Source organism: Aplidium turbinatum, chromosome 11 (assembly GCF_918807975.1).
Source record: "Aplidium turbinatum chromosome 11, kaAplTurb1.1, whole genome shotgun sequence".
In the NCBI taxonomy this organism is placed as follows: domain Eukaryota; kingdom Metazoa; phylum Chordata; class Ascidiacea; order Aplousobranchia; family Polyclinidae; genus Aplidium; species Aplidium turbinatum.
The window spans coordinates 10,763,778-10,780,074 of record NC_137482.1 but is presented as its reverse complement, the minus strand read 5'-3'; the positions used below and the strand labels follow the sequence as shown (position 1 = coordinate 10,780,074).

Genomic DNA, 16,297 nt, shown 5'->3' with positions numbered 1-16,297 from the left:
TTGACTACCAAACATAAACTTGCACTAGAACTGAACATCAAAGTAACGTTATGAAGGCCAGACGGTTCATGGCGAGAGATAGATTTAAAGGGCAGTCGAGTAAGTAAAGGGCTGTCATAGCAATAAGCAGCTGAACGCACGAGCTGGAGTTGCTTGACAGCGGGAGCAGTTACAAGGTCAACATGTTGGTTGCTTGTTTATCTTCTTTTAAGGAAAATATTTTTAAAAGTTTAGTCATAAAACGAAAATGCTGTTGTCTTTTTACTGAGTACACTACACGTGCAGTGTAAGCTTAATCTTATATGCGAGAACTAACTTAACAATACTCCCTACAGCACAGACTCTGACAAAGCTGTGACACAGTACCGATAGATAGGCTACTGATAACCTCCTATGGGAATAGAAAAATTGCTTTGTAGGATTGCTATTTCTGTTCATGCAAAATCACTTCGTGAGGGTTTACGCATTAGCTCGTTAAAGTGTAGATACTCAGGAACAGTGTTGTCTTTACTTAAAAGTGTCATATTGTAGCGTAACATATTTTGTCAACTTTCACAGTTGTGTTATTAAAACGTTTAGCAAAGTTTGCATTGTGCCCATATGCTCAGTCCTACAACAATATTGCTATGCACCAAAAGTTTGGGTTACCTTTTTGTCCTTTAATACATTCTTTATTTATACTCATTACCCAAGTTAGCCTGCAGTGATTTTATTGAGCTATTTGTTAGCTTGTTTAACTCACAGAAATAAAGTCAATGTTGGAAGGGCACTTGGGCAAGCTTTGATTGCGTCGCTAACAGAAAGTTTAGGTCAAGTAAGATCATTTAGTTTTTGTGAAAAAAAAGTACCTATGTAGCTGTGTCTACAAGTAATCAGAGGTGGGCATCCGCTACTTTGAAAGTAGCGTGGTACTGTACACATTTGCAAGTAACCTATGTGTTCAGTTTCTAGATTTATTTATTGAATATGTAGCCTGTACATCAAAATCTTAATGTTGTCAGAAATAGACACAAGTGCCTCTGTTCAGCAGCCAACGCAACTGCTCAATTTGGTTTACCTCACACTGCAAGATCCTGTTCCGCCAGCACAACATACAATGATGCCATACGCACATACAGCAGCCAGCTATCAGATGAACGGAGGAAACGATGCATTGCAAGATCAAACAAACACCGCAAAAGACGTAAGAAGCCATTTGAATTATAAAATTTATTTGCATGCAAATTTTTGTGTTGTTTCAGTCGTTTTTTGTTTTGTTTTTCTTTAAATATAGACAACCTCTGATCTCAAATACAAAATCCATATTTAATGTTGTAAGGCATAAAGAAAAATAACTGCACTGTCAGCAAACAACTAAGTCAAATTTTATATCTATAGCCTATTACTTTTATTTATCATTGTCCTGCCATGTGATCAAAGCTTAGGCTATGCAATCGATCTATTCCAGTGGTTCCCAACCTGGGGTCCGCGGACCCTTTGGGGGTCCGTGAGAAAGCATTTGGGGGTCCGTGATTACCTTGATGAATTTTGACTTACCCATTCTTTGCAAAGCAAGCGATTATTGTTTTGTTAGCATTCATAACCACTTACCTTTGCGAGGCAGGATTCTCGGCTCTTGTTACAATAAAAACTAAACATCGAATCGCCTGGACGTTGACGATGACATGCGTGTTGCTTTGTCAAAAACTCAACCACAGTTCAGTCGTGTAGTTCAGGAAAGGCAACAACAGCCCTCTCATTAAATTTGCCTACGTTGAAAAGTTTTGACATGGCACTTTTTGGGTCACCTTAATATTTAAATACTGCTGACATTTCTTAAACAATGCATTCATTTTCTTATTTGAGCAACTGTTTAACCTGATATTTGCCGCAGGAATCATAGCGGTAATGCAATATGACACAGTACAGTAGTTGAGTAGCATAATTATTGCAATAGTCAATAGTATGTTAATTGAGTTTCAGGCCAAATTTAGGTAGGGGTCCGTGCTAACAAAAAGATTGGGAACCACTGATCTATTCTATCAAGTGCTCATTGAATGCAAAGCAGTTTTTTTGCAAGTCGATAAACCACAAATATTTTCGCAGCCAACTGCACTTTTTTCACCGATGTATTGGGTTCCAGAGTTTTTGCTGGCTTCGTCAGAAGTAATAGGCCAACCGACTTCCAATGAAACATTTTCCAATTTTTCATCCAGGTATGGTTGTTGATAAAAAAGAGTTGTGTTTTCCTCGTATGTTCAATGAGCTCTGAAACTTTCGAGATCAAAACTGGTTCTCTGTAATCTTTGTGCATTTGTAGTTTGTGATTTATTTTGGTGTAAGCTTTGTGTGGTGCCAATAAATAGTTGTCATTTTTTGTGACTGTCGGCTGGGTTACAAGTTTGCTTTCAACAATACCAAGAACAGCAGTTTGAACTTGTGTCATTGGATCTTGTGGGTTGCTTTGTAGTGATTTCACTTTTTGCAGATGTGTGCTAAGTTTGCTTTTGATGTACCACAGAAGATATAATCAAACGTCGCCTAATGTTGCTACAGCAGAACAAAATCAAAAACTTGGTATCTTTGCATGAAGATAATGCTATTTGTGAAAACAATAGTTATTGGTTGATTTATGGCAGACAAATACAACTTTACATGGCTACACGAATCGAATTAAAGCATATTTTTTGAGTAACTTAACTGTCATAGAGAATAAAGTTTATTTTATCGCTTTTCCTCACTTGAATTGCCTCGCTTGTATTGGAATGCGTTTACTTTTAAGCTTGCTCAAGAGAATATCTTTGGTGTTCCATCCCATTCTGGCATGTGTTTTCCGAGTGTTGATGTGTTTGCTGTGTTTCACCCGCCAGCTCTTCTGCATCTTCTCCTTTCGGTAGCATTGGGGATCTAGTGGAAGGATTCGCTGATTTGTCTCTCGGAGTTCACCGGCGTCACGGAAATCCTCCTCCTCCCAACTATTTGTGTCACCTTTGCTTCAATAAAGGACATTACATAAAAGATTGTCCTCACGTGAGTGTTCAGATTCGGTGGGGTATGCGAAGTTATTAAGGTTTAACAAAATGTTTTTAACCTATACTTTCAACACGAAGTTGTTAGTCAATTCAAAACAGTTTGTTTGAAGAATTGCCTGCAGGGCACCATAAGCGCATGGCCCCGTAGCGCCTTATGTGGCATATACAATATGCAACAAAACACTTTGGAAAGTACAAGTAGCTTACATAGCTTGATAGAGTAAAATAAATACCTGTAAAAAAGTGAAAAAAACAACTTTTAATTGACCCTTTATAGCCAATGTTGCAACAAGTTGTACAGCAAAATATTTTGTGTTGATTGTACCACATTTCTTAAAAAGAGTTCTGAAAATGTGACTTTTTTTGGGCCCTACGAAGTAAGTAAGCTTATTACTTTCCTACAATACACTTTCTGCAGGAGAAAATAATAAATTCAAAAACATTTGAGAGAGTCCATACAGCAGTAAAGATTTTTTTTATAAAGTCATTGATCTGGTGTTTTTGACGTATACGATATTATAGACAGTAAGGAAAAAAAAAGTCTTCGGTCAATGTCAATGCCGTCAATTGCAGTAACGTTTGAAATATATATATTTTTTGCATTGAAAATCAAACCTTTTAAATCGTTTATCCAAAATGTAACATTCATCTCATTGAAATACTCTAAGCTTCATTGTAATCTACTGTCGTAATCAAGTTTGACCTTGTAAATTTTCAACTTGAAAAGCTTTTTTCCAACCCAGAGAGGGTTGCAAAAAATGAAATATTTATTGAATCGGGATGTAACTTATTTTTGGCCTTTGTGTATATCATAAGTTAACTAATCGAGTTTTCTGTTATTTATTTTGAAGTAATCTGTGTCTGCTACCACTTTGACAATGCGTATTTCGTCCAGATCAGATGTGGGCTTATGTATGTTTATTTGATACAGATTACGCTATATGTCACTGCACAATATCTTCCATTAAGAACAAATTAGGTCCACATCTTAATTCTGCACAGTTTCAATCACTTCTAAAAAGGCAATTTATTATACTTTCACCGCAAAAAAACGCAATAGAATTTGCTTATTACCATTACTTGCGCCAGTGTCAGTTTATTGAAACTACAACAGTAATCAATGTGAGATGTTATGTTTAACACTAACAGGCAAGAGCAAAAGGAGAAGGCTTAACGCCGTATCAAGGCAAGAAGCGTTGTTTCGGCGAATACAAATGTCCCAAGTGTAAACGAAAGTGGATGAGTGGAAACAGCTGGGCGAATATGGGACAAGATTGCATCAAATGTCATATCAATGTCTATCCACATAAACAGGTGAGCTACACATGACGATGTGTCTGCATAGTTGCAATGTAGTAGTAATTTGATAATCGGGTTATCTTAAAGAAAGTGAGCCTACCTGTTCAAAGTTTTATCAACATGGTATAAAAATTAGATTCGAGCCACAACTATGCTAACTAGTAATGCATCAGTAGTCTATTTCATAGTAAGACGAGCATTGATTGAAACAGGCGGAAAATAAACGTAGCTACATACTTTTACTTAAACATTCCAATATTTTTTTTTCTTTAACAGAGACCTTTAGAAAAGCCTGACGGATTGGATGTTTCTGACCAGAGCAAAGAGCATCCACAACATCTTTGCGAAAAGTGCAAAGCTTTGGGGTATTACTGCAGACGAGTTATGTGATTACCTATGCGCCAACGTCCAAAGTTTTTATGAATATCAACATATTCTCTTGCATTTTTTTTTGTGTATTTAGCATGCGTCCTAGGCTAACTGAAAATCGTAGTATTTTATGCAAATGTTATAGCCGTTGGGCGAACCGACCACCACCATTTCTTCAAACATAGTTGTACACAGTTTTACACTTGTAATTTCTTAACAATGCACTGTGTATTTTTTTGCTATTGACCTGAGCACACAAGAAAGAAACCCCTATAAAAACTTTTTGTAGCAAATGCAATTATTTTTGAAGGTGACAAAAGTTACTGAGGGCCGCAAAAATATCCTAAAAGATTATGCTATACCAGTTAGAAAATTATTATTATTTTGGCATTTTGGATTTTAGAATTCCCACAGCTATGTCTTTGCTTTAAAGCACGTCGCTTTGTATTGGCTTAGATTTGTAGTGTTCAATACTTTTTGCTGTGGTCACCTACGCCTTTTCGCTTTAGCGCAGCAGTTTTCGATCTGTAATGGAAACAAAAGTCACCCTTATTTTTGCAGTTTTTCTTTTATCAGATTCAAGATTGTAAAACGTAACGCCAAAATTTTTAAAACAAAACATTGAAGAGTCAATATTGACTGGTGTCTATGAATGTCCGCCTAGTGTTGGCCGCATTTTCCCACACAAGCTTTTGTAAGTTGCTATTCTACGTCTGCAGACGTTGAATTAATGTAATAAACAATTGATTTGTTGTCTGGGTCGCACTCCAACTTTGTTGTTAAACATTTGGTACAAAAATCTGCGTCATATAGGATAGGCTACTCGAATAAATATGGTAGGCTATTATTTTTAGACATGAGTACGACAATTAACAACGTAAAGTATACTGAAAAGTTTGAGTGTTCATCAGGACAATTAACGTTTCTAGCACTAGTTACAACGTTCATCTGATGAAAGTGAAAGTAAAAGCAACGACAAACAGGTTGATTTATTGCGTCACTGACGTTTCGCGCATCATGACAATGCGCATCCTCAAAGCGAATAAACTTTATTGTGTATGTTATTCGCTCTGAGGATGCTCATTGTCATGATGCGCGAAACGTCAGTGAAGCAATAAATCAACTTGTTTGTCGTTGCTTTTACTTTCACTTTCATCAGATTAACGTTGCAACTAGTGCTAGAAACGTAAAGGATGTTATGTTGTTCAGCGTTGAAACATATTACAATGTTTTATAGGCATAATATGTAAATTAATATGTTATTTTGGAATAACATGTAAAAACTATGAAACGTTTAAATGGCGTGTCCAAGATAAAAGTGTTGCCCGGGTTTTAGAAATGTCAATTTGCTTGTATATTTTGAGAAATATTTTTTGTGTACATTGTTTCAATACCTCGGACTCTAGGCCATAATTTATATTTTTTGGACAATTTACTTTTTGTATTTGGGAGGATAAAGCATAATCTGTAAATATCTGTGTGATTATATATCGTTTTCTGTAAATTTGGCACAATACCTTTTTGCATGTTTTTCTGCACAAATAAAAAACACTCGTCCACATAATCTCGTCTTTGAAAGTGGCAACGTTGGAATTTAGTTTGAGTTTTCAAATTCAAGTTTAGTTTTAACAACACTTTAGGATGTTAAATGTTTAGGTTTTAGGTTCCCGAAGTCCAACACCATCGTCTCTACGTGGCGGAGCTAGTAATGCTGAGGATTAACCCGAAGCAGCCAAGATGGTGGCCTGGTGGGGCACTGTAGATCATGACTGGCCGACCTACTACAGTAAACTTTTGGCCACATATACCTCGATGAAAAGTTGACATGAAAAACTAATAAGTACAGCAAGAAAAGGTCATTGAAGTCAACATTTGTATCACGAATGTATTTTATAGTGTGCAACAAGTGGTTGTACAATTATGAAAGCATAAACACTTTTGCATGACATACAAGTTAGAAGTGATCCACGTAAAATTTATTGGCTATCCAATTTTAATTTCAACATCATTGTTTATTGTTTAAATTTCTACCACAAAGTGTATAGCCTACGTCTATAGGCCAAAAAGGGTAACTAACTTCCATTGAAGTTGAAAGGTTGTGTACTTGTGTTCAATGTTGAAAAGCTTTTGCTCAATGATCACTTCCAACAGTTCCAACACAAAAAATGTACGAAAATATATGATGTATTTTAACAAATAAATAGTCAGTGTGACCTGACTTTCTTGCGTAATGTTTGATCGGTTACAGGTTGTACTAGACTAGACAACTCGTTTGTGCCCTCCAACGGTGTGATTGAAAGTTAAACTTTCAAAACATGACAGCAATCTTCACAGCAGTGCCTGGGGCATGTTTGCTATAGCCACAGTAATATTTGCTGTGAAAAATAAATTCCTAAGCTCGAATGCTGTATTGCGAAAGTCTAAGAGTATTAGGTCTTGCAGTGTAGGTTGTGATATTACCTTGAAAAAGAAAGTTTTACTGACATTGCAAAAGAATAGATTGAGCTTCACTTTTAGCAGCATGATCGTTGCTTACTTCACAATGTAAACACTAACGACCTGTTTTAGCCTGATACTGCGAGTTCGCTGTAGTAGTAGAGGTAATTCGAATTCGTCACTGCACATGACTAGAGAACTGTGTTCAGAAAGCTTGTGCAAACCGCTACTACCACACCGAACTCACAGCAGCAGGCTAAAGCAAGTCGTTTGCATCTATCTACACTGTGAAGATTGCAAAAGAAGTCTCGAATGTAGTGACTTTCAAAACCAAATTCACACAGCAGAACAAATCAATGATCCTAACATGGTTGAGTGCACAGTTACTTTCTTGCAAATAAAGCTAGCCTACTTAAAGCAAAACTAAATAATAGTCGTTGTAGCACCAGAAGTAGTCTGGTTTGGGAAGGAGATCTTTGTCGATGGGATGATTTCGCAATGGAATTCTTTGCCTCACACGCTTCATTGGTCAAGCATAAAGAACATGCATGAATTATTTCGGTTCTGTACGTAGTGTGTAGTTTTAGGTTGAAATAAGATCGTTTAATTTTGCTGCATAGCTGGCTACTGAGAAAAAGAACGTTTGTTGGTGCTTTAGAAGAAAAATAAAGGTCTTTTTTTCAGATGTTTTTTCACATTTCCGATGCAGCACGCTGAAAATGCAATACGAACAGGAATGTACTTTTCAGGTAATTTTTAGATTACATTTTTGTTTATGAATGCAGCAGCCTAAGAAAGAGTACTTTAATAGTCTTTTTTGCAATTAAAAAAGACATCTGATGACTGATGTCGGGACAATAATAATGGACATCGTCCACTAATGGAAGATAATAATCATCGTAAATAAATTGTTTATTGGTTTGTAATTATTAGTAGGCTATCGTAAAAAAAAACATTTATTGGTTTGAATAATGAATACGCTAAATATCCAGGACAAGATAAGCCTTGCTTTGAATAGATATTGCAAACAGAATCAATCTACCACAAAATATATTTACAAAAAGATCAACTGTGGTGATTAATCAGTCGTGCAAAATAAGTTATAGCCTACAAAAGTTTTTCCATTGGCATAATTCGTTTTGAATGTGATCAAGCAGGAACCAAATAGGCTACCAAGTGTTCCTATAGCTTGTAGTTAGGTTATAGCCTACAGGCAATGAATTGTATTTATTTCAAGAATTTGTGTTTTATTCTTAGAATTAGCGCGTTCAATTGTGTATCCAGATTCAGCTAGCCTACAAATTATTTTGAGCGACTTTACAAAATGAGGTTTATGTAAGCTATGAACAGTGCAGATACTAAAGTCTAAGTTCAACCAGTACGGTAGCCTACGTATTTTCTTCATTTTGTTTAAAACATGCAGCATACGGCATTAGCCTATTACCAAATTGTAACAAATTGGCAAAAAGAAAAAAAATCCAATGATAGAGGTCCTTCCCTAACGATTGAAACAAAAGTTATTCCGTAGCCATCATAAACTTTAAATCAGAGGCTTAAACTGAAATTGCTTTGAGAGCGAAATGAGTACTGCATACGCGCCCGGGGTCCATTGTTTGATACCCTTGATGTAAATCCAATGAATGTGATAACCAATCATAGGTTTATGACTTGGTAAGAAGGTGTGCTGCCCAAAGTGGTTTACTTCCGTTATAGCAAGCTTCCGTGCAAGTTAGAACAAAGCAATTATTTTCCACTTTTGAAAGACCTATTACTTATTCATATATCGTTCAAGCGATTGGTCTTTGCAAAAGTAACAAAATAAAGAAGTGATTCTACAAAGTTACAATTAATATTTTCAGATGATTTTGAATACGCTAGGTAAGATTGTTCATCTTTACGTGAATAAACGTCTCTGAGAAAAGTACCATAGCCTAGACAATGGACTGTATCACTGTAGAAGTGATACGACGCCAGAATGAGCCTTGGGGAATCCAGTTGGCTGGTGAAGCACCCTGCTACATTGATAGCGTCAAGGTAAGAAACTGATGCAAGTTACAATTCAATTTTTTCATACCAAACTTGGTTTCGTGTTTGGGCAATAAAAGACAGGCATAACATTTCTGCGGCGAAATACAAAGTGGATTCGTTTCTAAGGTAGGCTATATGTGCTGTAGCATCTATATTGGTTAACGGTTTACTTTCTTTTAACAAGCATAGTACCGCACAAGCATGATTTTCTACAAGATTTGTTCAACCGTTTTATCTGAGCTAACTGACCATAGAACACTTTCTGATAAAATATTTATATCGATAACACGTGTCATTGTTTGCCCTTAGCGCCTTAAGTAGATTATATGACGTGACCAAAGACTGCGTTGTTTAACCCAAAGGCACCACTGATTTAATCAAACTTGACTGCAGTAATAAATTACGTTGGAACACAATCTCTTTTTAAACATAGGAAGGGAGCCCAGCAGAGGAAGCGGGTATTCAAGAAGGGGACTGCGTTTTTAGCGTCAATGGAGTAAGTGCGTATGACGCCACACATGACCAAGTTGTGCTCCTGATAGCAGAGAGCGGAAGAATGATCAGGTAGTTGTTGAGTTTAACATGACAACTCGAAAATAAATTTTGAATTGAAATTGAAAATCCAGGTTCAAAACCTTTTTCAAATATGCATGTGTACATTACATTTTTAACACATTTGAGTAGTTTTGTAATTGTTACCCGTAGGCCTATAGTTAGCGTTATCTTACTAACTTTAGGCTGTTACTAAAGTCCACCAACCGAGCGTGACAATGAAAGACCATTTTTTTCACAATAGTTCTCATCAATTTTTAAAAATCTACATCAAAAAGTATTGAAGCAGGCATTTAAGAACTTGCTTATCTCCCGACTTAGCCTATCTTGCACTCCATAACGATTGACTATGTTTCAGAGAAACTTAGTTGCAGGTTTTACTACATCGTTTCATCTACTGTTTGTAGCTCATGTTAATCAAACTTGTGTTTTTTAGGTTCAAACTTTTACCAAATTTGGGCAACGAACAACTCCAAACTGGAACTTCAACCAAACAAGAAGCCACGTTTTGGACAAACGAAGATCCAGCCATTTTTCACAACAATATGTAAGAATGTATAACAACATCCGAGTTACACTGTTTTGAGGTTTTGTGGCTGTGCTAGCTACTTATAATATGGATTCAGGGCCGTATGAGTACCATATCACTCTCCAGTAAGCACCTATAGGCAAATATGTTTAGTGATGGCACCTATAGCCTAAAATATGCTTTAAATCATGGGCTTGTTTAAAAATAGCGCAAGAAAAGGGTAGGCTCTTTCATACTCAACCAGAACAATTTCAATTTCCTACTGGTGCTAAATTCGAAACTTATAACTTTAAATATATTTTTGAAAACAGTGCCACAAGTTCAACGACTGATGTACATGACAAGAAAACGGAAGAGTTTGATTACACCAATTACGAAAAGTATTGTGAACTAACTGAGTAAGTAAAGCAAAACAGTTGTAGTATAGCGAAAATCAGGTATGCAACCTCATTAGTTGAAAATTTTCTTATTGCCCAATGTTGGAGCTGAGACCTACTATAGTGTCGTGTGGCCAACATAATGATGGCAAAAATTTCCAATCTGTGGACAATTGACAAAATTCAGCTGTGGAATTTTTATCGATTATAAAATTTATAGATCATGTAGGTCAAATGAAGTCAAACTGGATTTATTTGTAGCAGCTATTAGCTTTAACAGGCTGAACTGATTGTAGAATAATCTAAATGTGACTCATGGGTTCTCCGAGATAGCCACAGCATGTCACAGAGTGCTGGAAGTCGGAATGGGATGTTTCATTCAATTTATAGCCTATGAAACGAAAGGAAGGTTTCATACTGCTCATTTGGGTGGTGTCTTTATAATACAATGCTGTGTAAAACTTTGAGAGCACCTCTGATACCGTATTTAGAGTGTAAAATTATCAGAATATGTCAGAGAATTTTAGTTGACCAATTTCAGTAATTGACCCCCAAGCGTAGCCTACCTAGCGGAAAATGTCAGTTCTACTAGTACAGTAACATTTCATACTTCGTCCATCTACTCGTTTCAACAATTAAATTTCAAAAAACTATGGGAAGTTTTTCTTTACCCAATAACTAATTTGTTATATGTTTTGGTGCATTACATGTTTTTATAAAAATATGTGTAGGTAAAAGAACTTGTGATGAATTTTTAGAGAAAAGTTTTCATCTTGTGTATAATATGTGTTTGGTAGGTCACAAAGCACATCAAAGTCAACCACAAAGCAAAAAGAAAAGTCAACCGATGCTGTCCGGAAAGACAAGCGCAAAAAGAAAAAGAAGAAAAAGATCCCTGACACTGAAGTTATTGAGCAATCCACGTTCGTAGTGACAAGAGAAGATCAACGTGATTTTGACTTAAACCACACACAAGAATGCACTTTTCAAGGTAGGTCTAAAACGATGATCCACTTTCGTTTCGTAATTTTAATTCAAATCATTCCAGTCATTACACAGTGGACAGAGGGCAGTAAGACGTACCACTTCCTTCTCGGAAAGAGAAATCTAAAAACTCACTTCCTTCTTGTATTTTGAGTCAAGCACACGTCATTTAAAAGAAAGCTTTGTAAAAAAAACCATTTTATCCGTGTGTAACGCTAACTTTCTCAGCTACATTAAAGTAAGTATATTTTGAATTTAGTACTTCCGCTGCGTAAAGTAATTTCATTTTTGTCAGCACCATTACAAAGAACCATTAACAGTTTTTTTTTTTATCTACACATAAATATATCATTAAAAAGTGGACTAAGTTGAATCACTTGTCACTAATCATGCAGGTGGAAAGGCATCGGTTGCTGGTGCTTTCACTGGGGACCACAATCAAATATTTGGCAACACTCAAGATGATGTCAGAGGAATCAAAGCCAGAGTGATGGCAGGAATTCAGCATTTTAGTTTTGAAGACGAACAGGAAAAGGTATCGTAGTCTACTACAGTAACTTTGCACAGTTCTGAGCGACTACAGTTGTTTGTAAGTTGGGATGAAGCCTGAGCATAGCCTAATCCGTGACTAAAAAACGTCATATTCACATTTGGGTGCAATTTATTTCGATAAATCAGAACATGCGGCTTGTCGACATGTTATGTGAAGGTGGACACAAAGATTGTCATCCCGTTTATTCATTAATTCTTTACCATCAGAGATCACACATATGACTGGATTGGATGTAACAGAACATTTTGTGCTGCCCTTACGTGTTGTCTGATCCTACGTGATTTGTTTGTTTGTCGTATCCAGGCTTACACCCGGTGGTTGAAGATTTAGATTAAGTGGACGGGAAGGCAAGAAAGCCAATCTTCGTGTCCACCTTCAGGCATGCCTTTCAGTGTCCTGCCAAAGACACAGCCGCATGCTCTTGAGCGGTGTCGAACCGGCGCCCTTTCGATTGCTGTTCCAGGGCTCTCACCACTCGGCTATGCAGCCTACGTAATGATTAAAAGTTATCGTATGAAACATGGAAAATTAGAAAATTAGAACGTTAGAAAATGATTGCGCTATTCCCAATTCCGATTTTGACATATATGCTACATCGCTTTCGTATTATCAGCAAACTTTTTGAAAGAATTGAACTTTGATGCCAATGGCATTTTAAACAGATTGGCTCATTGGTTGCAATTCGGCTAACTTTAGTAAATTGTTTCCCTCAGTCATTTTCATATTGGTTTTAGATAATCCCCTCTGATAAGGGAAAGATTATAGTCTACACAACTGGATTAAGAATTCACAGATCTGTTGCGCAAAGTTGCGATGAAGTTCGAAAAATTCTTGGAGGTTACAGAGTTAAATTTGAGGTAGGTCCATCGCATGGATTTAGTAGTTACAAGGAATCCGCTTTCAAGAGTGATATATTTTGACATTTTCAGTTTATTACAACTCATTCAATAACGTAAACTTAATACATTAAGAAATCTATTTGAAGGCTGTAGCCCGCCCCACGATGTAGCTTAACTGTCAAAATCGTTAAAGAAACAATTCGAAAACTTAAATTATGAAAAGATTAATTCTTTTTGCGGAAACATCTACATCTAGTGTAGTAGCCTTTCGGTGTAGTCCGGAAACATTGTAAATCTTGAGCGGTAAAGGATAAACCCTAGGCTCTACAGGCTCACATGACAACGATCTGATTTCTGAATATGATGTTGAATCGCACAATTCGTAACGTGTTCAGGATCGCGACATATTTACATCTTCGGAACACAAAGATGAACTGTATCAAAGATTGGGGTTGGAACAAGGAGCGCCGTTTCCGGAGATGCCTCGAGTCTATATTGATGGAGTATACGTCGGAGTAAGTTCTATTTGTTTGACTGATACTTCCAGATTGACTTGACTGAGATTGACTGATGCGTTTGCTCCATTTACTGTAGGTGTTTTTCCTCACTGCGATTATTATTCTTTCTGCAGGGTGCTAGTGAAATTCAAGCTATGAGCGATTGCGGTGATCTAAGAATTCGTTTAAAGGGATTTCCTGTAAGTTTATCGAGGTTTTATATAATCTTCCGTTTGAAGCAACTATGACTTCTAGTTTATTTAGATGTTGATTAATTTCAATGCTTTTCCTGGACTAAAAACATGATCGGTATGGTTGCAGGAAGTAGCGTTGACAGGGGGAGTCCAGGGGGTACTTTTGCAAGAGCCGAAGATAAAGTTATGGGGCCTAAAACATGAAGAAACAACAGCATATTCCTTGGATACATTGCGTTTTTCTTATTAAGGTCTTGATTTGGGACCCAAGGATCTTATTAGTACCGACCCTAAAATATCCTTTCAACAGCCCTGGTCGCATGTGATAGTTCTAACAAACGATCAGTAGAATAGAGTCATCAATCTTATTATACCAGCTATGAAGAAGCATTTGAATGATGCTATGATCTGGAATACAGTGAGAAATTGTGAGACTACGTGTATCTTACTTTTACGTATATATTCTGTTTTTGGTGTTTTACAAAGAAAAAAGCTGAACTACAAATCACAATGCTTTCAATAACACGTGAGGTCTGTAACTTATTAACAAACATGAGCAATTTTCAAGAGCGTCAAATCGAAAAAATCGTATATTCAAAAAATTCAAGTAGTTTCATACTTTCTGACAGCACGGTAGCTGGTTGTTGCGATGCGTTTTTCTGCTTGTATTTTTGTATCATGGGATGAATATTGCAAGAAGCTAAGTCGCCTGAATTAACAACTAAACATTTCAGCATTCGTAAAGGCTAAATATATTGCACTTTATAGGCTTATAATAATTCAAGTGTAGCCCATGGTTTTAAAATGCTGTCATAAAATGTCAGTTTTGTGAAGAGCAGCATTAAAAATGAATAAAATGAACGATTTAACTTCTTCTGCAACCCACGCCGGTGAAAACTATAGCCTACGTCGGTAGGCTACTGCTTTTTGGGGTTAAAAACTTGCAATCACATTTAATTTACTATTAATCATCCTACTGTTAACTTTTAACCAAACAAAATGTGTTTTCTGTGCTTTTACTCATGAATGTGGAAAGAAAGATCAACTCTTCGGATTTTTCTTTTTGACAAATAATGTTGATTTTTGTATTATCTAGAAATTCAACATCCGTTCGAAATGCCCGACTTGTTCAAGTACAGGTCACGTGATTTGTCATTCTTGCAAGGGGAAGGCTTTTCGAAAGAAAAATCGGTTTGCTTCACTCAAATGCGGAACTTGCGATCAGAAAGGATATCTGGTTTGCCCGGATTGTCTGTAATCAGAGCTAGAGAGTGGGATCAAACATCTTCGACTCAGACCACATATTTGTGCAACTGGATTACGAATTGCGCCAATACAGACCTAACTCTCCGACTCCAGACACGTTAAAATTCTTCCCACTCCACCTACCTCGCATTCACCGCCAACTCTGCATCAATATCAATGGGTTATCGTCAACATTTCTGGGTAGCCTATTGCAATTTCAAAAGAAGTGTTTTAAGTCGATATGGAGAAACTAAATGTATGGGATAGCAAGGCATGTCATGCAAAGCATAGCCAAGTGTTCCTGATAAGTCACGAACTAACAACCTTTTGTGGAAGGAAATATAAATCATTAAGAAGAGTAAGTGTAGACGCAACCTCTCTGTCTCGTCGGTGGAGTGATAACTGGGCACAGTATAAAGAGGAGTTTGTATCTTCTTCAACAGATTGATCAGCTGTGATCTCCCGTATGAACTCCTTCCATTTTGTTCTGTCTTTTGTTTTAGTAGTAGGCCTACTGTACTTCCTGCATGCTTTTCATTCCTGTATTTTTCTTTTAATACTGTAATGACCACTTTGCTGTGATCCTTTGCCTTAAAGTGAATTTCAGCAATGATGGTTGATAACTAATATCAGGCGAAGTGATTCTGAGTGTCAGCTAATTGCCTACTGTGCAAACTTTAACACTTGACGACAATCTGTTACCGGTGTTTAAAGAATTGTTTTTAGCCGCACCTTTTAACGATATTCCCTGTCAAGACTTTAACCCAACGGACTAAAATTGGATATTTTGAAAAGAAGTTCATCAAAGTAGCTTAACATTGTCCACTCAGTGGTAAAAACATTTTGGATTTTTCATCATTAAGTACAATAGCCTAACCTTACGCCTCTGTAGTTAAATTGTTTTAGGTATGCCAATGGAAGCAAGTAAAATGTTGACTATAGCCTACTCATCATCATTAAGTTTCTTCCTCTAGTCGAGAGTTGGATGCAATGCAGCGCCTTGTTTCTCTATTTTGAGATTTCTCTTACGCAGTTTTGTAATCAAATCCTGACCATTCTATAACTTCATTAGTCTAAATGCTTGGTCTATACTAGAACTTAATCTTAATCAATTCTCATAAAAATAAAGCCATAAAAAACCACTGCCTTCTAAAACGATAATTGAAAAGTAGATGTGAAGCTATTAATTCGAACTTAAAATAAAGTCCTGTCATTGTCACTTCTAATGGGGGTAACTGCATAGTAGACTGCAACCGCCGTTTTGATGACTCGCTGCCAAGAACATATCTTGTGAATAGATTTAACATTGTATATATTTCCATTCTATTTCGCACTTGTGTCATTTTTAAGAATAAAGCATTGATAGAAAAACAATGCAACACTC

General features: G+C 36.6%; 2 protein-coding genes across 2 annotated transcripts; both read left to right on the top strand.

The window, feature by feature from the left end:
* Positions 1-991: 991 nt before the first annotated feature.
* LOC145779934 (zinc finger CCHC domain-containing protein 24-like) lies at positions 992-5,687 on the top strand. The gene is made up of 5 exons (XM_082591620.1): positions 992-1,183; positions 2,086-2,195; positions 2,850-3,009; positions 4,161-4,325; positions 4,587-5,687. The coding sequence occupies exons 1-5, from the start codon at positions 992-994 to the stop codon at positions 4,698-4,700; spliced, it is 741 nt and encodes a 246-aa protein (XP_082447746.1). The 3' UTR covers positions 4,701-5,687.
* A 2,113-nt stretch (positions 5,688-7,800) lies between these two features.
* On the top strand, positions 7,801-16,125 carry LOC145779488 (uncharacterized). Its single transcript, XM_082591090.1, has 11 exons — positions 7,801-7,864; positions 8,975-9,149; positions 9,577-9,707; positions 10,132-10,242; positions 10,536-10,622; positions 11,399-11,592; positions 11,981-12,120; positions 12,873-12,995; positions 13,373-13,492; positions 13,609-13,674; positions 14,765-16,125. The coding sequence occupies exons 2-11, from the start codon at positions 9,054-9,056 to the stop codon at positions 14,924-14,926; spliced, it is 1,230 nt and encodes a 409-aa protein (XP_082447216.1). The 5' UTR covers positions 7,801-7,864; positions 8,975-9,053; the 3' UTR covers positions 14,927-16,125.
* Positions 16,126-16,297: the final 172 nt, after the last annotated feature.

Bases quoted from the DNA above. Each gene is read 5' to 3' on its own strand.
- LOC145779934 (XM_082591620.1), top strand. From the start codon at position 992: ATGTTGTCAGAAATAGACACAAGTGCCTCTGTTCAGCAGCCAACGCAA. The intron at 1,184-2,085 runs GTAAGAAGCCAT...ATATTTTCGCAG, and splicing joins AAACAAACACCGCAAAAGAC to CCAACTGCACTTTTTTCACC. The intron at 2,196-2,849 runs GTATGGTTGTTG...TTCACCCGCCAG, and splicing joins TTTTCCAATTTTTCATCCAG to CTCTTCTGCATCTTCTCCTT.
- LOC145779488 (XM_082591090.1), top strand. From the start codon at position 9,054: ATGGACTGTATCACTGTAGAAGTGATACGACGCCAGAATGAGCCTTGG. The intron at 9,150-9,576 runs GTAAGAAACTGA...TTTTAAACATAG, and splicing joins GCTACATTGATAGCGTCAAG to GAAGGGAGCCCAGCAGAGGA. The intron at 13,493-13,608 runs GTAAGTTCTATT...TTCTTTCTGCAG, and splicing joins TTGATGGAGTATACGTCGGA to GGTGCTAGTGAAATTCAAGC.